General features: G+C 47.1%; 1 protein-coding gene across 2 annotated transcripts in view; it reads left to right on the top strand.

Moving 5' to 3' along the window:
- Positions 1-26,089, top strand: part of RASAL3 (RAS protein activator like 3) — a 286,096-nt gene that overhangs the window by 192,634 nt on the left and 67,373 nt on the right. For both annotated transcript variants that reach the window (XM_078682087.1, XM_078682079.1), the window contains exons 6-9: positions 7,460-7,598; positions 14,601-14,699; positions 22,901-23,461; positions 25,069-25,213. In XM_078682087.1, coding sequence (XP_078538213.1) covers positions 7,460-7,598; positions 14,601-14,699; positions 22,901-23,461; positions 25,069-25,213 — 944 coding nt within the window. The remainder of the gene's footprint in view (positions 1-7,459; positions 7,599-14,600; positions 14,700-22,900; positions 23,462-25,068; positions 25,214-26,089) is intronic.

The raw sequence follows: 26,089 nt of genomic DNA, 5'->3' as shown, positions 1-26,089 counted from the left end.
CTGGTGCAGTGGTCCGGAGGGGGCAACCGCAGGAGTTCGTCCGCGGGCCCCAGGGAGGCGGCCCGCGAAAGGAGGCACCTACGGAGCCGGCGCTGGGAGTCACTTGAGGCCTCGGCTTGGGCCTACTCGGCGACGGCGCGGCGGCCACGGGCTGCGCCCAGAGGTGAGAAAAGCGGCGTAGCAAAGTCAGGGAGCATCACTCCGGGGGCGACTACCAGGGCCTCCAGTGCCCAGAGAACCTGACAAAAGTTGCAAGGGCCACGCTTTCGGCAGCAGCGTCATAAGGCCTACTATAGCTGGGCCACCGGCCGGTGCAGGGGCGCCGCCTAGGAGGGTGAGCGAAGGAGGCAACCTAGGGCAGCCAAGCGAGATCGGGGGGCACTAATCGAGCCCCCGGGGAGGGCCCCGGACCAAGAGCTGTGACAGACCGAGGGGCCCTAGCATCGAGAGCGCGAGCAATACACCACCACGGCCGACCAAGGTCCATGACCTGGGAGAAGGAGAGGAGAGGAGCCACTAGAGCCGTAGGACACAAAAGAGGGAGCTGAGGGCGATTACAGCAACCCCGGAGGGGGCCTCCAGGGAGACTACCACTCGGGGGGCTGACTTGGGGGAGGTCGGTGACCCCCCCCCAGAGGAGCACAAGGCGGGACCGGACTCTACAGCCAGGGAAGCAGCTCGGGGGGCATAACCCAGGCTCCCGGTGCCGGACAGAGACCAGGGGCCGTGGGGAAGAAGCGCGGCCACGGGAACACTAGGGTGCGGATCGCCTCAGAGTGCCACGAGACTGCGCGGCCCGGGACCCGGAGCCAAGGGGCACACGACCCTCGATGACACATCACGCTATCACGAGGCATCACCCCACTGCACGCCTGCCATAAATTGACTGTGATGCCGCTGAACAACGCGTCTCGGAGAGGAGACGGCAGGACTAGCCAGGGAGGAGAAGATGGCTTCCTCCATTCGTAAAGGGAGCCGCACCATAACCGAACTGCTGGGCAAGGGGCCTTCTAAAGCCGACAAAAGCCCTGACAAACCAACTCAGGCGCCCCCACCTAAAGAGAAAGATCGCGACGAGGGGGAGGCCCCGGCGACCAAGGCATTCATGGAGGCCCTCTTCACCTCTCTTAAAGAAGACATCCAAACCCTCAGACAAGAAATGGCGGGGGATTATAAAGAACTGCGTCGGGACGTTGATGACCTTGGGGAGGCCGCAAATGAGCTCGCGGGACAAACCAGGAGTGAAGAAATGGAGCACTTGAGACAAGAAATTATCAGGCTTAACGAGCAACAAACTGACCTCCAATCCCACACAGAGGACCTCGAAAACCGCTCAAGGGGCAACAACATCCGGGTCCGAAATGTGCCGTCCAAAGCAGAGGGGGACGATATGACAGGATACTTACAAACCCTGTTCCGAACAGTACTCGACGAAAGCGAGGACTTTGAGATCCGTATTGAAAGGGCCCATCGGGTGGGCCCAGCTCGCCGAGCTCAGGGTCCCCCGCCGGACATCCTGGCTTTCCCGCCAGATTACCCTCTCAAGGCACGCATACTGAAAGCAGCACGTCTCAACAACCTCTTCGCTTTCAGGGCCACGCTGTGGAACTTTTCCAGGACCTTTCAGCTATCACCCTACAAAAGCGAAGATCATTCAAAATGGCCACCGCCTTCCTCCGCAACGAGGGGGTCCCGTACTCTTGGTTGGGGGCACCCCTTTAGGTTGATCTTTAAATGGAACGGGGCCCTCCACCAGCTGCGATCCCTGCGGGACACCTGTACCCTATTGGGCATTCCGCACGAGGAAGACCGACCGGACGACGAGGAGGGGGGGCAATCATCAGGGGCCTGGTCCAGATCCCCTCGGGCGACGAGCGACAGGTGGCAGAAGGTGAGAAGAGAATGCCCCTCCAGGAAGAACCTCAAGCCGAATCCAGAAACAATGGCACAAGAAAAGGCTGCAGCGATTCAGGCGGTCTCCAAAGACACTGGCGCCGACTCTTGAAAGCCAGAAGTGATGGTCATGCTCAGCTAAGTATGGCGACACGATTTGGGGACGGGGGGGGGTGTCGAGCCGCCACTGCCACATAACCCGTCCATTTACACATATACCACAGGCCTGGACAGACTTTACATAGGCCTGGGAAAATGTTCAACAGTTGGGGTTCTTTGTTTGGGAATATGCTTATATTGTTCTTATAGGGTGTATTGGGGGATGGGTGGTTTGGATACCGTACTAATTCTCACCGTAAGTCCTTTGAGGGACATATTGTGGACTGTTTATGAAGGGCACCGGAAGCGAGGAACTGACACGGGTGGGGATGTGGGAGGCCTCATCAACATCAATGGGGGATCTGGGTGGCGAACGCGGGAGGGGTTGAGAGGAGGGGGCTCTCCACAGGGGAGAACGGGGCAGAGATCAGCTTCTATAGAGGAAACAGCACGGTTTGACTTAATATGCCGCTTACGATAGGAACCTGGAATGTCAAGGGGCTTAACTCCCCGCAGAAGCGCCAGAAGGTCTGGAAATATATTCTGGACCATCATTTAGATATAGTGGCTCTACAGGAAACTCACCTGTTGAAAACTGAAGACCACCGTCTTAAACATAAAAAATATCCCCTCATCTATAAAGCCTCGGCTTCCACTAAACAGAAGGGGGTAGCTCTCCTCTTTAGCCCGGGCGCTCAGTTCCAACCCATGGCCACTCAGGGCGACAAAGATGGGAGATGGCTGATGGTCAAAGGACGTATGAAGGGTAAGATGTGCACTTTTGTAGCACTTTATGCGCCCAACACTGGGCAAAAGAATTTCTTGCATTCACTGTTGGGAAAGGTGACCGACTTTGCAGAGGGCCTCTTATTCCTCCTGGGAGATTTTAACCTGGTATGGCACCCAGCACTTGACAGCACGCACACACGTCGTTCCGACATGGGCACTTTCCCCGAGTCCATACAGACACACATTGGGGACATGGTTCTCCTGGACACATGGCGAACCTTATACCCACTCACACGAGATTACTCCTTCTTTTCACATGTGCACCAGTCATACTCTCGACTGGATTACATCTTTCTAAGTCAGTCCCTGCAGGGTAATCTCCAGGATGCTACGATATTGCCCATTTCGGTGTCTGACCACGGTCTGTACACAGTGTGTCTTTCATGGCTGGGTAACGCCCCGAAACCGGCGCGTTGGTACTTCCCGGAAGCCTTAACGAGGGACAAGGAATCGATTACACAGCTAAGGGAGACTATCACAGAATTCTTCACCTTTAATAGCCCAGACGAGACCTCTGAGTATAACACATGGGACACCTTCAAGGCGGTTTTGCGAGGCAAATGCATAGCGCTCAACTCAGCCCTGAACAAACAACGGGCAAAAGAAAGGGAAGGCTTAGAGGAAGAACTAGCGACTGCTGAGCGGACCCACAAGCTTGCACCCACTAGGCAGACACTTCGCACACTCACGGCACTCAGGGGCAAATTACGGGCCATATATAATAATAGGGCAGAATTCACCCTTCTCAAATTACGCAACCTGTCCTACACTCAGGGCAACAAGGTGGGGAAACACCTAGCCAGACAATTGAAGGACAAAAGAGAGAGGGAATACATAGGGGGTATTCAGGACAGGTCAGGGAAGCTACTCCATAGGGACGAAGACAAGGCGGGACTTTTTGGGTCCTTTTACAGCTCCTTGTACTCAGCTGACACTCTTGACACTGAACACCAGCAAGCCTTCCTTAAGGACTTGCCAATCCCACAGGTCTCCCCAGAATGGAACGAAGCTCTCATTGCTCCTATCACTCTTGAGGAAGTACAAACAGCTATTAAAGCACTGAAACCCCATAAGGCACCCGGTATTGATGGGTATACCGCGGTCTTTTATAAGACTTTTGCGGCGGACATTAGTCACCACCTGGTCCGGCTCTTTAATCGGATGGCCTTGGACGGCAACACCCCTGACTCTATGGCAGGGGCGGTGATCTCAGTGATCCCCAAGCCGGGTAAGGACGCCACTTGCTGTTCTTCCTACCAACCCATTGCCCTCTTGAACATTGATGCAAAGCTGTACTCCTCCATACTGGCCAAGCGACTGTTTGAACTCATGCCACTTATTATTCATCCCGATCAGTCTGGCTTTATTAAGGGGCGCCAAACACACGACAACACCCGTCGTATCGTCCACTTAATCGAGAAAGCTAACAAGTTTAAAATTCCTGCGGTCCTAGTCGGCCTTGATGCTGAAAAAGCATTCGATCGAGTTGATTGGAGTTTTCTATGGGCCACGCTTACGAAATTTGGCTTCTCCTCCAAATTCATAACAATGCTCCAGGCCAATTACAGACACCCAAAATCCAAAGTCTCAATCAACGGCGTGCAATGTACCTCATTCTGCCATTCCATGGGGACCAGACAGGGCTGCCCCTGTCCCCTCTGTTGTTCGCCCTCAGCATAGAACCCCTAGCTATAGCGGCCAGGGAGCACCGGTGAATCCCATAGGATCTCCCTCTTCGCAGACGACGTCCTCCTCTTCCTGTCTAACCCGATGGGTTCACTCCCACGCCTACAGGAAGTACTTAGCTCCTTTGAGAAAGCGGCGGGCTTCAAGATCAATCTGGATAAGTCCTATATACTTAACCTTACCCTCTCGCACGTAGAAACCTTACAACTCTAATCACTAACGCCTTTAGCGTGGGCGCCCTCTTCCATACAATACCTAGGGGTGCAACTGACGCCAAAAATAGAGAAACTGTATGCAGCTAATTTTCCTCCAATTCTCTCCCGCATTCAAACGGATCTGACGAGATGGAAACCACTCTTTCTCTCCTGGTTGGGACGCATCCATGCTATAAAGATGACACTTCTCCCCAAACTACTATACCTATTTCAGGCACTCCCCATAGAACTAGAAGAGGATTTTTGTAGGCGCACGAAAACTATGATCCTGCGATTTATTTGGCAGGGATGGCGGGCCCGTTTCTCCTTTTCCATGCTTCAACGTCCACAGAAGGAGGGGGGAGCAGGACTTCCCGATCTTAAACTCTATTATAAGGCGGTCCAACTACGTATACTGGTCGAATGGTCGCAAAAGGAATCGGAGAAACATTGGCTCCACATGGACCGCAGTATAGCAGGTCGAACGATATGGGACTTGATCTGGCGCGAGAAAAGGGACAGACCCCCAAATGCATATCTTCGTACCCCAACACGCACTACTCTTAGGGTGTGGGACACCGTGGCAACGAGGGAGGGTTGGACGTCCTTCCCCTCACCACTCACACCTATCCACTTCTCCTCTTTATTCCCCCCAGCGCTCCTAGAGGGGCCGTTTAATGCTTGGAGGGAAGGAGGTTGCCTCGCACTGACACACTTATTCCACAACTATGACCCCCTTACCTTTGAGAACTGCACAAGAGATTATGGGGGGGGGGACCGTGAGCGATACCATCACGCACAGCTGTTACACTGGGCTCTCGACCCACGGATCAGGGAGTGTGCCACCAGACCTCTCACCACGTTTGAATCACTCCTCATTAAAACTAAGTCCATGAAGGGGGCTATTTCGGCTATATACAAGCTCTTACTCTCCACAGAGGCTACCCCCCGTCCACGATATATGGCCTGGTGGGAGGGGATGGCCCAGCGCGACATTTCAGAGGAAGACTGGACCCATCTATGGACAGATATCTTCAAGTTCAATCAGTCCACAGCTCTAAGAGAAGCCCATTTGAAAATAATGATGGACTGGTACTTATACCCGTCTAAGCTAACTAGAATCTTTCCCGGCACGTCGGATCGATGTTGGAGGGGGTGTGGCCTCTTGGGGGACTTCCAACACATCTGGTGGGACTGCCCTTCCATTCGGCCATTTTGGGAAGAGATCCTGGCGCAGGTGAAAACTATCCTGGGGTACCCCGTCCCGACCTCAATGACAGAGGCCCTACTTGGCATTAGAGACCCTATGCTAGAACATCAAACTAGGGCCGATAAGAGAATTATGTGGCTATGTCTGGGGGCTGCCAAGCTGGCTATAGCGGCAGCGTGGAAGAAGAAGGAAGAACCGGCGATGTCCCTGTGGCACTCCCGCCTGTGGCAACTGATGAGCCTGGAACGCATGTCTGACATATCCCAACAGGACTTTAAAAACTTTGATTTCCGATGGGGTCCTTTGGTCTCCTTCCTCTCGAAGGGCCTACCTTCGGCGGTTTGCCCTCCCACACTCAGGGCCCTTCATCTATTCGAACTCTGAGGTACACTATACGGTCGAAACTCTATTGTAAAGCAACACCACCACGGGGGTGGGGGGGGAGAGGGAGTTTGGGGGGGATGGGGGGTAGGTTGGGTTTTTCCTTTTTTGTATCGTTTGATTCTTGGTGTATTACCCACTTTCGAGTTTCCTCGAGCTCTTCGGGGGCAGCGCTTGCTGGTTGCACATGCTGGCAATTGGTCGGAATGGGGAGCATAGAGGGAGTAATCAGCGCAGAGACACTCATGAGGTGACATTGCTCCTGATGATTATCCCTCGTGATGGACATAGTGACTGCACCCCATCTCCCTCGAAATTGAACCCTACTATTATGCTGCGGATAAGGCTTGGGTACACTATGGCTATGGGGAGCTTCGACTCTCTACTTATCAGTAGGTGTGAATAATGTATTTTGAATTTCGGAAAGCCCCTGCGAGGGCATATTGGCGGATTGTGCCTTGAGTCTATGTTTTGGAAAAAGCAATAAAAATTCCTTTGATAAAAAAAAAAAAAACATTTTTAGCTAGATACCTATTCATGGTGGGAGAGTACCTGGATGATGTTAGTTTGGATCTTCTGCAAAATGTGTCAAAGACTTCTCATAGGCATGTATCATCCCAAGGTGATACAAAGATATTATGAATGTGTTTGCCATCCAAGATGAGATTCTAATTAGATGAATGCATGGGTCATCTTAAGATGGTATATAGTTACTATTATTCTACGATGAAACCCAAAACTACACATCAATGTCACTAATGATACATTGATAATAATGTATGTTCCACCCCAAGTCAATAGATTATATTACTGCATGTATCATCCCAAGAAAATATATATGTAATGTGCCTTCCTAATATGATACATAGATGTTAATGCACATACTTGTCAAATAATTGCCGTTTGTGTTAAGGACCATAGCTAGCTTCAATGTTAGCCAGATAGCTTTCTTTATTGAATTTAACTTCCATGGTTTTCTGACGTGTTTCTTGACTAAGACGAATTGAAGCTAAGATGGATGGCTTACAAGGAAACTGAGAGAATCTGCTAAAGGTTGAATTTCTCAGAAGTTTGGCTCCACTGGCCTTTCAGATGCCCTGTCCTACTTGGAGAATGGCACAATATTTCGCTAGTACCGTTACATCGATATAATGCATTGAAGTTCCCATTATGGCTCAGTGACCAATTTCTCTCCCCTTGTATTTAGGTGCCAGAGTGTGCACAGCTCACGCGACTCTCTCAACAGTCCACTGAACACAGTGGAGATGCTGGACCTGAGCACAGAGAAGGACGTTGTCATCCGGCCCCTGCACAGCAGCATCCTGGGTGAGAAGTTCTGTTTTGAGGTAGGTCGCACATCAGTGCATCAAGTCAGTCCGGTGTCATGATCAAATCTGACAGTTCAAAAGCCTTCATTTCATCAGGGGTATTCAAGACTGAAAGGCACATGGCACCTGCCAGGGCATAAAAAGAAAGTTGACGAGGCAGGTCCTCCAAACTGGCTCTTTAATGTTGCTGCACCTGTGGGCAGCTACCAAATAAGTACATAGATACAACTGCATTTTAATACTTTCACTGCTCATCCACTATTGTAACATCTTGTACCTAGGCACCAACAAGTCAAACATCCGTACACTCCAGTTTGTCCAAAATGAGGAAGCTAGGCTGCTTTTTTCCCTTCTGAAGTTCTGCTGTTTTTGGTCTTCTCCACAAACTACATTGGCTTCCAGTGGAAAAGAGCATTCATTTTAAGACCCTGCGTGCTCCCATCCTGTCCAACCTCTTATCTCGCTACAGACTCTCCCACCTTCTACACTCAACCGATCTTAATTTGGCCATTGTGCCTCGAACCAGGAGGGCCAGAGCTGGAGGCCACTCCTTTCGTTCCAAAGCTCTTGTTCTTTGGAAATCACTACCTCTTTCCATCCGTAACACTGAACGCCATCTGTACTTCAGAAAATCTTTGAAGACATGGGTTTTCTCCATCTAATTGCCTGTCTTTTCTTTCTGATAGACCTGTAGCTACAGCTTTTCCACCTTCAAGATCCTGGGGCCAGATGTATGATGCTTTTTAGCGTGCGCAAACGGGTCTTAGACTTGGGCCCATGTACAAACAGTATTTTGCGACTCGCAAATAAATTGCGACTTGCAAAATACTGTTTTGCGACTCGCTATTAGGAAGGGGCGTTCCCTTCCTAATAGCGACTGAAAAGCTATGTACCAATGTTTTGCGACTGCAAGTGTGGTCGCAAAACACTCGCAAATTACCACCTACTTCAAGTAGGTGGTGATTCATTCACAAATGAGATGGGGTCGCCAGGGGACCCCTTCCACTTTGCAAATGCATGCAATATTATTTTTAAGGGCAGGCAGTAGTTCCAGGGACCACTGCCTGCCCTTAAAAAATTAAACGAAAACATTTCATTTTTTTTTAATGCATCCTGTTTTCCTTTAATGAAAACGAGCTGCATTTTTACAAAAAAGAGCTGTTATTTTTACAAGCAGTCCCAGGCATGGTGGTCTGCTGAGCCCAGCAGGCCACCATCCCTGGGAGGGCCTGTCATTTCCAATGAGCTCGCAAATTGCGAGAGACTCATTAATATTCATGAGCCTCGCAATTTGCGACCCCATTGGTAATCGCAAACAGTGTTAAACACACTGTTGTACATGCCAAATAGCGCCTCACAAAGTCACAAATGCGATGCAATTTGCGAGGCGCTATTTGGCAGGTCGTACATCTGGCCCCAGGTCCGGTAAGCCCCGTTGTTGGGGTAACTATGCACTTTATAAATCCCCTTAACATAACACTCCCACAACCACTGATCAACCGTTCTTTTTGTCAGCTCTGAGAACATTTTTGACAGGCCTAAATCTTACTTTTAAATAACAAGTCACTTCTAAGTAGGCCTTAGTGCCCTTAAAAGCAGGCTGATATTTGAAAGTAAGGCATGTGAAAGTTAAGGTTGAACATATCCTTACAGTGAAATATCCCCGAAACGATTTTCACTGTAGCAAGATGGCTTCTTCCGTAGGGAATCATTGGGTAACATTGTTACATTTATTAAATGCTAAATTTGGATGGATAGCAGCTAGAGAAATATTTCCAACACTCATTTTAATAGTTATTCAAAATGCAATTTAAAGGTAGAATCGGGTTTTGGCTAAATATTAGGTAACTGGTACTTTTAGAAAGTTTCAAGTTTTGTGCCTAAAGCTTGTAAGCCTTCAACTGTTATCTGGCTCCCCATTAGTGACAACAGTATTGCTCCCAGGGGGCATATGGCTTGAGTGTTGCAGGTGCTGGCCTTCCCTTGACAAGATGGCCTGGGGCCTCTGCTCCAGGACTGATTGCACTTCAAGGAAGCCTTCCTGTCACAAGCAGATGAAATGGACACCAGCCCTGCCCCCTCTACTTTTTTTACCTCTAGCTAACTTTGCTCCAATGTCAGTCAGGGGGCTGCAGGGGTTGGGGGCTGGATGCTCTCAAGAACTGGTTTGAGGTGACTACAAGTGAGGGTTTGCCCATTATTATAGCCACATCTCTGGGTGGGCACCGAAGCTCTGACCAGAGAAAGAAGGTTTCTGCCATATTGGAATGTGACAGAATGCTGTGTAGGAGGGTTATGACAGTGGTGAAAGGATAATGTGGTATCTTAAGATTGGCCAGGAGTGTCTGGCATCTAGAACTTTCCACCCATACATATAAACTCCTGCACAAGTAGAGCAAGACCCTGGACCTGCACAGCGACGACACCAGATTCATGGACAGCTGGAAGGACAAGCCACCTGATGCCCCTATTGGACTAAGGACTTTGCCTGCAGCTGTTCCACAGGACTAGTTGGGTTTCTCAGGAGCCAGTGGTGGTGGCACACTTGGATCCAATGAGGACCAGTTGGGTGAAAATCTGGACTCCGCTGCCCCACAACTGCCCCACATACAGCCAGGATTCTCTGCAGCTTGGAAGTGAGGGCAGGAGGGTGCTCTGCTGGCTGGTAACAGGCGGACTACACAAGGTACTCCCACCAGCAGGAGAGGAGCACCAGGAGAGAAAACTGCCACAGGGAAACATTGAAAGCAGCTCACTCCAAAGTGCAGCCTGTTAGAGTTCAGGAGGCTTGTTTGAAATGCTCCTTGCATCTAGAGCTAGCCACCAGGAGCAAAACAAACCCACGATTGTAAAGAAAGATCCAACAGGGCCTGAGTTATGGTCCTTTAAAGGTTTCAACTTTGACCCCTCTTTCCGGTACAATGATTCCGCTATTTCTTTAATCCCCTCTACCCCAAGTTGGCCAGCACCCAGGGGACAGTGCAACGCTCAAACATATTTAATAATTTATCTTGGGAGAGAGCGTGCATGCGGCCCACTAACGAGACTTACTGTTGGCCCTAGGGACCCCATCCCCATGGGGTCCTGTTCAATAGTGATTGGTGCCATGAACTTCCATCTCCAGGCCATGGCTTGAAGAGACAGGGAAGAGTGCCACTGTACCCCCTCCACTAAGTGGCGGTGTGCCAGCCCCTGTTCCATGTGCCCTTGTTTATGGGGAGCCGGGAAGCTACTGCAATCCACACATCCTGCTTGTATGAAGTGGGCAGGGAGAATAAAGCCGTCTCCTCCTGCGGCGGCAACTAGTAGTGCCGGCCGGGTGGGATGCCGGCAGGGTAGTGCAGGAGCGTGCTTCCCACGCTGCCACAAGACCCATAAGGGAAGCCACAAGCAATGGGTGCCCTTGGTGGGACTGGGGTATTCAGTGAAAAAAGAAAGACACAGTGAAGCGGTGCTATTAAAATAAGTCGGAAAAGCTGCTCATTATTTATTCATTGCTCCCAGTTGGGAGTGCCCCATAACGCCAGTACAGGAAGGTCTTCTTCTCTGTGACGCCCCAAGGAGGGGCAGTGGCACCACCAACGTAAATTGTTTGGAGTGAGGCCTGCAGGGAGTGCAGCAGCCCACCAGGATTGATTAGGGAAATTAACCCTAATTCTCCCAGGTCATAAAATGTGTGACAAGGGGAGACTTTTTCAAAATACTACTTGGGCTAGATCTTTTGCTGTCCAGCTTAGGAGTGTGAGGATCCCTAGTAGTGGATCATATGGCTGCCTTTTACTTGGTTTCAATTGTAAAAGAAAGACTCAGGCACATGTTATTTTGTTTTGCAATGCGTTACTCAAACTACTTTATGAACAATGATTGCTGGTAAATGTTGCAATCTTTTTGGAATAATCAATGTCATTGTTTTAAATGTTGAAACCTAATATACGGTTACTCCTTGACAATGTCAATTGGCTTGCCTCATATTTTAATATGGTGACCCCTTGATAAAGCCAATTAGTTAAAATGACACCCCTTTATATTGTGATATTGCATCTGGTATAGGTGGGGTGTACTGGAATATTTGGGGTCATGACCCACTTGGGGGTCAAATGTGAATTCAAATGGACACGAAAGGTAAATCCATCTGCCTGATGTATATATTAGTAAATTGATGTGTAGGATTTAGTGTGTGTAATAAATGTACTTTGTCTTTTTCAAAGAAAAAGCACTGACTATGAAATCATTTATTGAGTGTTGTTGTTCTGTGCCAGCAAATGGAGATTACTCGCACCCAGCACCTCCCTTAAGGAGGTCTTGGGCTGCTCTGCTTCGCTACCCTGTCAGTACGTAGACAATAATGGAAGTATTACTTGGACAGGACTCACACCCTGCATAACTAAAAATCCAATTTCTTACTAGCATCAAGCTTAAGTTTTGATTCAAGTTCATTAATTGCCAATAGATCATGCTATTAAAGCATTTTCTTTTTGCTAGGAGGCTCAAAAGATGAACATAGAATTTCTCTCTGGACCTCTGTGCAGGGGAGAAGTGAATTTTAGGACTAAGGGCCCAATTTAATTCTTGGGGGAAAAGATACTCCATTGCAACAGTGACAGAGTATCCTTACTGCCAAGAATGCAGCAAACCCGTTAAATTTAATTGCAGATAGGCCTTAGAGTTAATCACGGCAGGGACTACTCCATCTCTGCTGTTATTACCCACTCCAACAACCCTGTGTTTAGTGGCTGTCGGTGTTTGACCTGTCATTCTGCCCACCTTATTTAGATGGGTGAATTGACAGGTGATATTTCACTGCCTGCCACCACCCAGGGAAACACTGGCGATAAGTGACAGTGAAAACTGCTAAATGATCCCCTCGCCATGGGAGAGAAGCATAGAATTTTTTACTTTCAAAAAAGAAAATCTAATTTTGGGTTTTTCTTTTTGAAAATAAAAAAAGGAACCTGTTTGGTACAGGGCTCCACCCTTCTGACAGAGCCCTGTACCCAGTGCTTAATTTGAGCCTGTGGTTTCCAATTTAGAGTTGAGCACAACAACAGTTGTATATTAACTCAATATACATTAAAAAGTATTAATATCTGCTTCCCTAGCTGTTCTTATAGCTTTGGGGGCCTGGACTAGTCTGGATTGTCACACACTTTTAGGAGTGTGATGTTTAGTAGTTGTGCTGGTACTGTAATTAGCAGGCCTGCCCACGACAATGGATGGTGCAAGCTGACGTGGCCTCCTGAGGAAGGCCCTGGCACTTATTTTTATTTTTTTATTTTTACAAATTAAGCACTGACTGCACCAAACAGAAAAATGCATTAACAGGAACCGCTGTGATGGTGGTTTCTTCCAATGCATTATAAATGACCACCAGTTAGTCGGTCATTTACAAATATATATCAAAATTTGACGAGTGGAGTATTCGCCACCTGGCAGACTTAAAGTCCTCCGTCAGGCCAACAGAGAATAATCCGTCTGCCAAAATCTAAATAGAGCCCTACATTTTTGGCTCTTCAACCAGGAGACCTAACAAAGACTTCTCAGCTTAACCATATGTAGTCCTAGAGGCACTCTTGTGGTCTGACGCCCTGTGATGACCTTTGACTATCATCATTTTAATTGACTTTGGTTTATTATTGTATCCTAGCCTGAATGTACAACGTCCTGCATATGCCTTATTTCTCTTAAAGGTTTTCTTTCTTGTAATCTTGCAGTCTTTCAGTGGGAGCTGTCACGGAGTAGGACAGCCCTGCCAAGAACAGAACATGTGGGATGTGCATTTGAAAGCATGAGAGAGACAGAGGTGTGGAATGTACTTTTTGGTCTCAAAGTGCAGTGTTATGAGCAGTGGTGCACAAATGTGCACTGTGTTGTACATTGATAGATGAAATATGTGATGCTATAGGGAGTGTGAACAAATGAGCATTATGTTGTACATTGGCAAGTATTATTAAGTTCTTACTATTGGCTTTGACATGGCCTCATGTCATCCTGAATTCTGACTCTGCCTGGCTTGAGCTTTTTCTGCGCACACAGACACGCTTGCAAGTTGTTTGGGTTAATCACGTTCAAGGATTGTTTTTGTGAGAGATTGTTTAATGTACCCTGGAAGGCTTTCGTGAGCTTCGTCAAGATAAAGGCTGGAACATGCGAGAATGTAGAGGGAGCGTGGGAACTCCTTCCTGCCGTGGAATGCTTGCCTGGAAGCTGGCCAGTTCCAGTAAGATTCCTTGGTGCAGAGGGGAAGACTCTTGAAACTTCTAGTGTGTGTTTTGAGATTATAAAGCTGAGGGTTGTTGACTTAGAAATCGGGATTTTGGAATCCGAATGGGGACAGATGCTTGCTTCTACTTCGGTACAGCAGAACCCTGGTTGCCAAGGCTCTTATCCCTGGCTGTTAAATCCCCCAGTCAGGAGTGGGGTAAGATGCAGTGTTTGCACCAGGTGAAGTGTTGAGTTGTGATTATTGCCATTGTGATGTGTGGCCAGTGACTTTGATCATTTGAGGTGTTTTCTTTGTGATTCAGTGTATATATCTTTCTTTCGTTTTATCTCATATTATTTGCTGCTTGTTTATTCATGTTATATTCATGCATTTAACTGTTGCATTTACCAAGTGTGTTATTATTGTTTGCATATAAATATATATCACTATGTGTATTTGAATGTCGTTCGTTTTGGCATCTGGGAAAGCCTTTCTGTTAGAGAGCATTGCAAAAATAAACCCCAAGCCATATTCTAAAAAGAGAGTCTTTGCATTTTGTAAAATAAAACCCTTTTGTAGGTGGTGTTGTGTTTTACGTTTTGCTTAGCTTTGTTCGCGCCACCATGTGGGAAATTCTGTATTATCTGAAAGGCGGAGCAAGACACCATATTATGTGATCATAGGCCTACCACAGGACCTTACTGTGTCTCTGTTCCCTTATCAAACAAAACATGAATCTGAGGAAACATACTAACCACCAATGGTACACATTGTATGCAACTAAATAGTCTTTACTTTCCTTCTTTCCATCACAACAGGTTATTACTTCAGAAGGCAGCCGTTGCTTTGCATGCACATCAGTAGAGGAGCGCGACAGATGGATTGAAAATCTCCGAAGGATCGTTCAACCCAATAAGGTGACTCATGAATATGCTTAAAGGAACTTGGAGCAAATGTTTGTGTGTAGCAGGCAAAACCTGTAGTACTGTTGTGTTCCACATTTTATAGCATCCTTTCATCATCCACCAGTCCAATCACCATCAATCACCCAGGAAGCTCACTGGTGAATTTCAGCCCTATAATCACCTACCCAACTGCAAGAGAAAGCCTTCACCTCAAGAGTAAAGTTGGGTTCCAGTGTGAAAAGGCATTACTTGCTGGTGATGCAAGAAGGAACATTTAGTTATTGACTCATTTTGTGATTTTTGTAGCTCAAATAACATCCCCAGATGTATGTCCTCAGAGGTGTACAAAAGATTCACTGAGAGTAAACTTGATATGTGAGAATTAACTGTATCAGAATGGTAGACTGTGCAAGGGGCGATTTTGGGTAGAGCAGTTGAAAAGTAACAACATTCCGGAACTAGTTTCTGGGTAGTACATAGAGCTTACCAAGTTACAACAGCACTTCTAAGGTGAAGAAAAATAACTGAACCAGGATAGTGAAGTATATTCAGGTGCCCAACTGACAGGAGATATTTTTGGGGCAAGGACCACACCTGAACTAGAATATAGTACTAAATTTGGGTGCCCAGTTGACATTAGCCAACTAGATTAGAGGAAGATTATTGACTGGGGTCCAGTTACTATGTTCAGGTGCACAATTAACAGCAGCTGTGAGAGAACTTTACTGCACTGGGACCCATGGTCTATATTTGGGGACTGTTCTAGGGTGGGGCAACATTACTACCCCAAAATCATGCTGAAATCTTAAATAATAGTTTCAGTGCTTAATTTGATTGGGAGGTTGCATGTGGAGCCCATCAACATACATTTGTTGAGGCTGGCATATATTTTTCCTCATCAGACCTTATCCAGAGCAAGAAAGAGAAAAACTGCAAAGGGGTAAAGAAAGAGGAAGAGAAAGACAGAAAAACCATGGGAAAGAAATAAAGTGTATGAAAAAGAACCTGAAAGAGTACAATAGAGGGGCAGGGAGTGTCTGGTAGTGGATAAAAGAGGCATAAGGTGGAATCAGGACTCCACAGCCTTGGTATTCAGCGCCCTTGGCAGTCAGGGGTTCCGGCCATGGCTTTTGTGTGCCACTTTGTGTCCCAGCACTTCTTCTTTTGCAAATTAAGCACTGAATACTTTCAACCATAACAAAAGGGCAATGTGAGCAAACTACTGCTAGCAAAATACAAACCGTAAAGTGTGTGTCTGCCTCTCACACGTCCTCATTCACCATACTGCTAAATGCTGCATCCAACAACATGATAACATCTGGGTGGTCATTACACTGATATCGAAACACTCAAAACATAAGGCCTGATTTAGGATTCGACCAATGGTGTAGTGTCCTTAGGAATGGTGGAAGACATTACCACCACCTTTCGGATGGTACTCTGCAAAATTTAGTGATGACTGCCGGCCCAGCAGTTATCTCTGTACATTTGAAAATAACCTCGTCACAGTAGTTCCTTTCAACATACTTAAAATTGGTGGATAGCCGATGTTAATTTCGGCAGCTGTCTACTAAAGTGTTTGTCATTCAGGAACAAACTCCCAAAGCAGGAGTTAATTTCGGAAAAACAAAAAAAATGAATGACCTCCCCACCCTGGGATTTTATTTCTTCACACAGGACAAAAAAGACATTAAGCCTCTAGTCCTTTGGACTGTCGAAGGTAGCATTCCCTCTATGCAACCAACAGATCTCTGTCAACGGAATGCTTTAGAACCACCCATCTCTAAATGAGACATGAAGATCAAGGCTTTGGTGGCAGGATCTCCGGCGAGGGGTACCGCGGCGGACGGAAAGACCATCCGACGCTTTTCCGCCCGGTCGACAAGTCGACCGGGCGGAAAAGCGTTTAATATGGTGGCAGTGTCTGCTAGACACTGCCATCCATATTAGCATGGGGGCGGAAACATGCCTTTCCGTGGCGGCAGCATGCAGAATTCTCTTACGGGCCCGTTGCGGGCCCCCAGGTTATTGATGGGGGTTGGGGGTACACATGGGGGTACCTATGGTATCCCCCTGCAATGTCATGGACATGGTGGCAGGCACCTCGCGGTGCCTGTCACCTTGTGCATGACAATGCACGCAGTGCATTCCCAGCATTGTGGTGGGTGGTGCCATGAGCAAAGAAAAACCAAAGGTGGTGATGGACGGAGCGTTGACAATACAAACACTCACCGCCAGTCAACTGATCCGGGTTTAATCCTTCACCGTTCTTTAGCTCACTCCGCCACCCCAGTTCAGACATGGCCATATGCAAATCAGTCTGACCCTGTGCCTCATGGGAACAGTCCAGCCCGAACTGCCAAGCCATGTCTTCCCTGGACCGGAATCAAGCTTCCCAGGACCGGTTTCTGGCATTACAGCCGTCTTCAGCCGGGCTTGCTTGACTCCAGTGGCAAAGTGAGCAAGGGACTCACGTCTGAGCATACCCTGCCAACGTAGGGCGAACAAAGAAAAACCAAAGGTGGTGATGGACGGAGCGTTGACAATACCAACACTCACCCCCAGTCAACTGATCTGGGTTTAATCCATCACCGTTCTTTATCTCACTCCGCCACCCCAGTTCAGACATGGCCATATGCAAATCAGTCTGACCCTGTGCCTCATGGGAACAGTCCAGCCCGAACTGCCAAGCCATGTCTTCCCTGGACCAGAATCAAGCTTCCCAGGACCGGTTTCTGGCATTACAGCCGTCTTCAGCCGGGCTTGCTTGACTCCAGTGGCAAAGTGAGCAAGGGACTCACGTCTGAGCATACCCTGCCAACTTAGGGCGAACAAAGAAAAACCAAAGGTGGTGATGGACGGAGCGTTGACAATACAAACACTCACCCCCAGTCAACTGATCTGGGTTTAATCCATCACCGTTCTTTAGCTCACTCCGCCACCCCAGTTCAGACATGGCCATATGCAAATCAGTCTGACCCTGTGCCTCATGGGAACAGTCCTGCCCGAACTGCCAAGCCATGTCTTCCCCGGACCGGAATCAAGCTTCCCAGGACCGGTTTATGGCATTACAGCCATCTTCAGCCGGGCTTGCTTGACTCCAGTGGCAAAGTGAGCAAGGGACTCACATCTGAGCATACCCTGCCAACTTAGTGCGAACAAAGAAAAACCAAAGGTGGTGATGGACGGAGCGTTGACAATACAAACACTCACCCCCAGTCAACTGATCTGGGTTTAATCCATCGTTTTTTTGCACTCCACACCACCCCAGTTCAGACATGGTCTGACTAGGACGCTTGATTCCGGTCCAGGAAAGACATGGTTTGGCAGTTCGGGCAGGACTGTTCCCATGAGGCACAGGGTCAAGGCTGATTTGCATATGACCATGTCTGAACTGGGGTGGTGTGGAGTGCAAAAAAACAATGGATTTAGGCCCAGATCTCTGTACTGGGGTGAATGTATGACATTGTTCTGCATTCTGTCCATCAACTGTTGTTTTTGCATTTGGCACCCCGAGTGGGATGGGTATGCTCAGACGTGAGTCCCATGCTCTCCACACCACTGGAGTCAAGCTATCCTGGCTGAAGACGGCTGATAGCCAGAAACCAGTCCTAGGATGCTTGATTCCGGTCCAGGAAAGACATGGTTTGGCAGTTCGGGCTGGACTGTTCCCATGAGGCACAGGGTCAAGGCTGATTTGCATATGACCATGTCTGAACTGGGGTGGTGTGGAGTGCAAAAAAACGATGGATTTAGGCCCAGATCTCTGTACTGGGGTGAATGTATGACATTGTTCTGCATTCTGTCCATCAACTGTTGTTTTTGCATTTGTCACCCCGAGTGGGATGGGTATGCTCAGACGTGAGTCCCATGCTCTCCACACCACTGGAGTCAAGCTATCCTGGCTGAAGACGGCTGATAGCCAGAAACCGGTCCTAGGATGCTTGATTCCGGTCCAGGAAAGACATGGTTTGGCAGTTCGGGCTCGACTGTTCCCATGAGGCACAGGGTTAAGGCTGATTTGCATATGACCATGTCTGAACTGGGGTGGTGTGGAGTGCAAAAAAACGATGGATTTAGGCCCAGATCTCTGTACTGAGGTGAATGTATGACATTGTTCTGCATTCTGTCCATCAACTGTTGTTTTTGCATTTGGCACCCCGAGTGGGATGGGTATGCTCAGACGTGAGTCCCATGCTCTCCACACCACTGGAGTCAAGCTATCCTGGCTGAAGACGGCTGATAGCCAGAAACCAGTCCTAGGATGCTTGATTCCGGTCCAGGAAAGACATGGTTTGGCAGTTCGGGCTGGACTGTTCCCATGAGGCACAGGGTCAAGGCTGATTTGCATATGACCATGTCTGAACTGGGGTGGTGTGGAGTCCCAAAAAACGATGGATTTAGGCCCAGATCTCTGTACTGGGGTGAATGTATGACATTGTTCTGCATTCTGTCCATCAACTGTTGTTTTTGCATTTGTCACCCCGAGTGGGATGGGTATGCTCAGACGTGAGTCCCATGCTCTCCACACCACTGGAGTCAAGCTATCCTGGCTGAAGACGGCTAATAGCCAGAAACCGGTCCTAGGATGCTTGATTCCGGTCCAGGAAAGACATGGTTTGGCAGTTCGGGCTCGACTGTTCCCATGAGGCACAGGTTCAAGGCTGATTTGCATATGACCATGTCTGAACTGGGGTGGTGTGGAGTGCAAAAAAACAATGGATTTAGGCCCAGATCTCTGTACTGGGGTGAATGTATGACATTGTTCTGCATTCTGTCCATCAACTGTTGTTTTTGCATTTGTCACCCCGAGTGGGATGGGTATGCTCAAACGTGAGTCCCATGCTCTCCACACCACTGGAGTCAAGCTATCCTGGCTGAAGACGGCTGATAGCCAGAAACCGGTCCTAGGATGCTTGATTCCGGTCCAGGAAAGACATGGTTTGGCAGTTCGGGCTCGACTGTTCCCATGAGGCACAGGTTCAAGGCTGATTTGCATATGACCATGTCTGAACTGGGGTGGTGTGGAGTGCAAAAAAACAATGGATTTAGGCCCAGATCTCTGTACTGGGGTGAATGTATGACATTGTTCTGCATTCTGTCCATCAACTGTTGTTTTTGCATTTGTCACCCCGAGTGGGATGGGTATGCTCAGACGTGAGTCCCATGCTCTCCACACCACTGGAGTCAAGCTATCCTGGCTGAAGACGGCTGATAGCCAGAAACCGGTCCTAGGATGCTTGATTCCGGTCCAGGAAAGACATGGTTTGGCAGTTCGGGCTGGACTGTTCCCATGAGGCACAGGGTCAAGGCTGATTTGCATATGACCATGTCTGAACTGGGGTGGTGTGGAGTGCAAAAAAACTATGGATTTAGGCCCAGATCTCTGTACTGGGGTGAATGTATGACATTGTTCTGCATTCTGTCCATCAACTGTTGTTTTTGCGGGTGGTGCCGTGAGCACCTCCCGTCACAATGCTGGGAATGGAGGGTGCCACCGCCACGGTGGCGGTGGCATCCTAAGCGCCGGTGCGGGACCGCCGCAGCACTGGCGGCCGGTCCCAGCACCGCCTGCCCGCCATCCTAATGGACCCCCAAAAAGGGTCCTAACATTACAATCTTCCAAACACACACTCCAAACGTTGTAGCATGTTACCTTTGGGGTCAAGCCCTTTAGCACCTCACCTAAGAGTATTAAGTGCTACACAAATGCTACAGTACAATATCAGAGTACATTACACAAATTAAAAGATAGTGCATTATTTGTGCGTGAGGCTGAGCTCACTGTTGCACCCTTGGAGCAACAACTGTTTTTAAAAGGGGGAATTCAGAGGCAGAAAAACAGATGTGTCATACAATAATCATATATTTAGAATCAAGAAACGTAAAAATGGAATAGAAAATCTTTCCTGCCACTTTATAGTTTCTGCAAATGCTGGTTAGGTAAAAGGTAGAGCGAAATGTGCAAGTTGCTTGTGCGTGCTAAAAAGAAATATCATTAAAAATATTGTTATGTATTTTACACCAGTTTCTTAATATCAACAATTCTTTATGTATTTCAATTACGTTATAAAAATAATAAATATACCTAGTATTTCCTGAGAAAGTGGATTGTTGTTTTTATTACAGGCTCCACCAACAACGTAGCCCTATACGCCCAGCCAGCCCTAAACACTCTCCAATTTCTAGACCTGTTCATGATTACAAGATACGAGAAAATGCATTTTGATTTCGCGTTTTCTTAATATTATTTTAGCAATACGTGTAAATATCTCACCCACATGCATTTTCCAGAAAAGTTCACTACGGGGGATACTTTAATTTTCTTTTACCGAAGCACTTTGATTTTGTCTTATATGGGCACAGGGCTTTCCCTTAATCAGACCACGACAGGAAAATCGAGAAACCTGTCAATTTGCACAAATAGTTCTCACATTTAAAAAGTGCTTCTTTGCAGATTAAAAACTGATAAAAGCCACCCATCCCTTAAAGGAGATCTGGCTACCTATTCGTTTATTTTGCTTGTCTACGTTACCTTTCCAGAAACTTCTGCAAGCTCTGGTCAATCAGACTGAAGTAACTTAAAAAAACATCTATTGGCTGTATGAGCCGCTATGTCCAGTGGTAGGGACTGAATTGTATGAGCCTCTATGTCCAGTGGTAGGGACTGAATTGTATGAGCCGCTATGTCCAGTGGGAGGGGCAGAATTGTATGAGCCGCTATGTCCAGTGGGAGGGGCAGAATTGTATGAGCCGCTATGTCCAGTGGGAGGGGCAGAATTGTATGAGCTGCTATGTCCAGTCGGAGGGGCAGAATTGTATGAGCCGCTATGTCCAGTGGGAGGGGCAGAATTGTATGAGCCGCTATGTCCAGTGAGAGGGGCAGAATTGTATGAGCTGCTATGTCCAGTCGGAGGGGCAGAATTGTATGAGCCGCTATGTCCAGTGGGAGGGACAGAATTGTATGAGCCGCTGTGTCCTGTGGGAGGGGCAGAATTGTATGAGCCGCTATGTCCAGAGGGAGGGACTGAATTGTATGAGCCGCTATGTCCAGTGGTAGGGACTGAATTGTATGAGCCTCTATGTCCAGTGGTAGGGACTGAATTGTATGAGCCGCTATGTCCAGTGGGAGGGGCAGAATTGTATGAGCCGCTATGTCCAGTGGGAGGGGCAGAATTGTATGAGCCGCTATGTCCAGTCGGAGGGGCAGAATTGTATGAGCTGCTATGTCCAGTGGGAGGGGCAGAATTGTATGAGCCGCTATGTCCAGTGGGAGGGGCAGAATTGTATGAGCTGCTATGTCCAGTGGGAGGGGCAGAATTGTATGAGCTGCTATGTCCAGTCGGAGGGGCAGAATTGTATGAGCCGCTATGTCCAGTGGGAGGGGCAGAATTGTATGAGCCGCTGTGTCTCCTGTGGGAGGGGCAGAATTGTATGAGCCGCTATGTCCAGAGGGAGGGACTGCCTGCACGATATCTCTAGGACATAGGACCTACTGATGGCCGCGCTTGTTCCCTTGACCTATCCCCAAGCTCCTCGCTGTACTCATTGTACCCAAAAACTGTGACTGGCTGCTCGCCATCCATTGTGTTCTATGACTTGAAATGAGGAATACCTAGGGATTCTGATTGCCATGTGACCCATCCGACTGACTCACACCCAACATTTATTTTAAATGTGATAATATTGAAAACCCGAATGTTTAGCCATGTTCAGGCATAGAACTTATGAATTCCACGCCAAAAAAAGTTAACTGAAGGATCGACTTTGGTCCTAATTCTAAGCTGCACTGTTCTCCATGTCCCTTGCTTGAGTCAGACTCACTCAACTTATTATTGCTTGTTTGGACACTTCCCTGTCTACTTTGTCCTCTCTGTGCCCTGCCTGAGTCAGCCTTTCTCAACAATGACAGTGGCGAATGAATGAGTACGAGGCACCTCAGTATATCATTGCAATTTTGAGATGGTCAGCCTAAGACAATAGTTATTAGGTTAAACAATAAATTCCCTTAAGTTTTAGACCTTATAAGACATCTGGCCATCCCTTATTTTAGGTGAGCAATAGGACAGCTCAGATTTACTCTTACTGAAGGTCTTTTGTCTCAATCAGGTGGTCATATGGATATACAAATGTAATTCCCAACATAATAATAATTCATAGAACCATCATTGTTTCTTACTCGATATTAACTCCAGTTTCTATTTCTCTGCAAGGACAACTGTGAACGAGTCGAAAACACCCTGAGCTTGTGGATTTATGAGGCAAAGGACATCTTGCCAAAAAGGAAATATTTCTGTGAACTGCACCTGGACGGGTCCCTTTATGCCCGTACCACAAGCAAACTCAACCAGGGCACCATCTTCTGGGGAGAGCACTTTGAATTTGAAAACCTCCCCCCGGTCAGCGTGGTCTCCATACATCTCCTGCAAGAGGATGAAAAGAAGAAGAAGAAGGATCCCAGAGATTCGACACCAGCGGGTAGTGTCACCATCAAGCTGTCGGACCTAGTTTCTCGCCAACATGTGGAGAAATGGTTCCCGGTTTGCAAGGCAGCACCCAGCAAGGAGAAACCTGTGGCACCTTCCATACGAGTCAAAGGCAGGTACCAGAACATGAGAGTGCTTCCCATTGTGCAGTACAAGGAGTTTGCAGAGTACATTGCCTTCAACTACACCGAGCTGTGTACTGAGCTTGAACCAGCAATCTCAGTCAAGGATAAGGAGGAGCTGGCCAGCTCCTTGGTTCATGTTTTACAGTGTACTGGGAAAGCCAAGGTAAGTGCTAAAATAACTCTTTTTCCCAAAGACTACACACTCAGTTAACAGGTCATCCTCCAGGATGTGTGACTTCTTAACAGGAAATAGGAGGTTTTTGCCTTCTTATTTCATTAATTTAAAACGATTATACACCAATTTTACTTTTAGCCTTGTTCCCTTTCTAAAAAGTGTATTTTCCACATGTATGAATTTTGAGAGGGTAAAATGTGTGAATGTTGCAATCTGATATTTATACTGAAAAGTGAGTGAATGTTTATTTTTGATCTGAAGATATCATCCTATCTGAAATCTTTCATCGAGGCCAAGGAGAGGACATCTTTACAACTAAAAAAAACACACACACCTCGTAATACCACCAGGGTTGCATTACTAAAATTTAAAATAAGCGGTACTGGTCATGAAGGTTCCCAGATTCAAAGATATGCAGTCTTCTGGCCAAATCAAGGTGTTTTTATTCACAAATCTTGCATAGAATTATTTTCACTGGTGCTGTTATAGTTTGGTTTCTTCCCTATCTCTTTTCCGATGCTCTTTTACGGCTTTCATGGAAGGGTCTTTGTCCACCCTTTAAATTGAATGTCCTTGCTGATGGTACTTAGGTCATGTTGTCCAGGATATGTAGGTGAAGTCATGGATGGAGTATCCCCATCTCCATCCTTTAATGCTTTAAAACAGAAATAGTTTTCTTTTCTGCATCTTCCTATATTACTACATCTGATTTCATCACCTTTCTCTATCTTTGATTATTCATGCTCCCTGAGTTGTTTCCCACTCTTCCCTGGCTTTTCAAGTACAAACTCTATTGATATTAGATACATGTGCCTTTATCTGCCATAATCACCTACAAGTCTTAAAAGGCAAACTCTGGTATTACCTAATGTCTATCCTTGCTAGCTTCATATTGGACTTCCAAGTGTATTCTTCACTTCTCTGTTTTATATGTTTTACTCATTAACTTGCACTGAATCCCAAGGTGTAGCTGCTTCTGAATGGCCAGAAAGTTATTGGGGCCCATTTTGAGTGAGCTGGAAACTTGCCCAATACCTGAACCCCTGGAATTACCGATACTGCGTTCATTAGTAATTCCAGCAGATGGAGAAACCACAAGAGCAGGTATTGGTCTTAACCACTTGGATGCTAAGGCTATTTGTTGTCCTTCATGTAATTTCCATTGAAATCAATGGAAACTCCATGACGAGCTGAGCTCGTCATGAGCGTCGAAGGGGTTAATGGATTAATTGAGGTATGTTGAATTACCAGGGAAATCGGGAAATCTGTTTTCCTAGGTATTTCATCCATATATTTTGCTTGTTTTCCGGATGAGAAGTGCCTGGATGAAACATTAAAAACCTACTTTGTTCCTAAGAGTTTTGTAATCCCAGTATAATCCTGAGGGGGCCAGAAATTAATGCAGGGTTAATCGGGCAATCGTAAAGAGGCCCAAAATATTTTCTGAAAAGAATCATCAGCATTCTTATTAAGGTGTGAATTTCTGGTCTCTGTCCTAGTTTATTTGGTGAGACAAAAGTTCTCCTTTCAAAAACCCTAAAATTTGTCCACAGTATTTTGACTTCTTCGTTTTGTTTTTTGACTGGTTATTTTAGGCGTTCCTCATAGACCTGGGCATAGCCGAACTAGACCGCTTTGATGTTAAGGAGTCGCTCATCTTCAGAGAAAACACACTGACGACGAAGGCCATTGATGAGTACATGAAGCTCGTTGGACACAAGTACCTGCTGAATACCCTAGGTACAAACATCACTGATATGGTTAAACAAACCATCGTGCCACGGACTATACCTTGTGCCATTGTAAAATATATGGGATTTACAAAGAAGTTAACGGTGTTAGAAAATGCCAGATGTTTACAAATAAGGGGCCTGATGTACAAAACAATTTCCTGGCCGCAAACCCTGCAATTAAAAAAATCTAACTGTTTTCAACCACGAAAGAGTGTGTTGGAATATACAAAACCTCCTTTTACGAGTTGGAAAAGTACTTTGGGCTCATAAAAGGAGTGGTGTGGCCCAATTAAATCGCCTATAGGAGGTGGTGTAAAAGGGTATCTGCTATTTGGAAGTAGCAATGGAATGTGACACCTCAAAAGCAGTGGTATTGATTCGGAAGGGGGAACCTGTCTCCATCTGACAACTTCCACTTTAGGAATCGTTTTGGGTAGCAGTCTGTCTCCTCTCCCCAAGCCTGCTCTAATGAGAATTTTTTTTATTTTTTATAAAACATCATCTGTCCCTTTAATAGACACAGGTTGCTTTAAAAAGAAAAATCTTTTCTGGGAAAGTAACTACAAGGATAGTCAACTGCTGTCCCTTGCAGGCCATTATGCCTGCACTTGCAGCCATTAAAAGAGAGCTGCAACAAATTGTGGCCTGCCTAATTAACCTTCATTCGAACCTCTGCGAATGTACAATTTGCAATGTACCCTATTAGTAAATAACTTGCATCGCAAACTGGTTGCAAGAGGATCTTTGTACATCAGTCCCCTGTTGTAGTAAGAGTAGCTGCAGCTGTTGGTTGGCTGTTGGTAACAGTCCCCGCAATCAGAGGGCACCACGTAGAGGGACAGGTAATCTTATACTTTTGCTGAACAAAGACGCCAGCCAAATT

Source organism: Lissotriton helveticus, chromosome 1_1 (assembly GCF_964261635.1).
Source record: "Lissotriton helveticus chromosome 1_1, aLisHel1.1, whole genome shotgun sequence".
Classification (NCBI taxonomy): domain Eukaryota; kingdom Metazoa; phylum Chordata; class Amphibia; order Caudata; family Salamandridae; genus Lissotriton; species Lissotriton helveticus.
The sequence above is the reverse complement of the archived record's forward strand: the minus strand, read 5'-3'. Positions and strand labels throughout refer to the sequence as shown.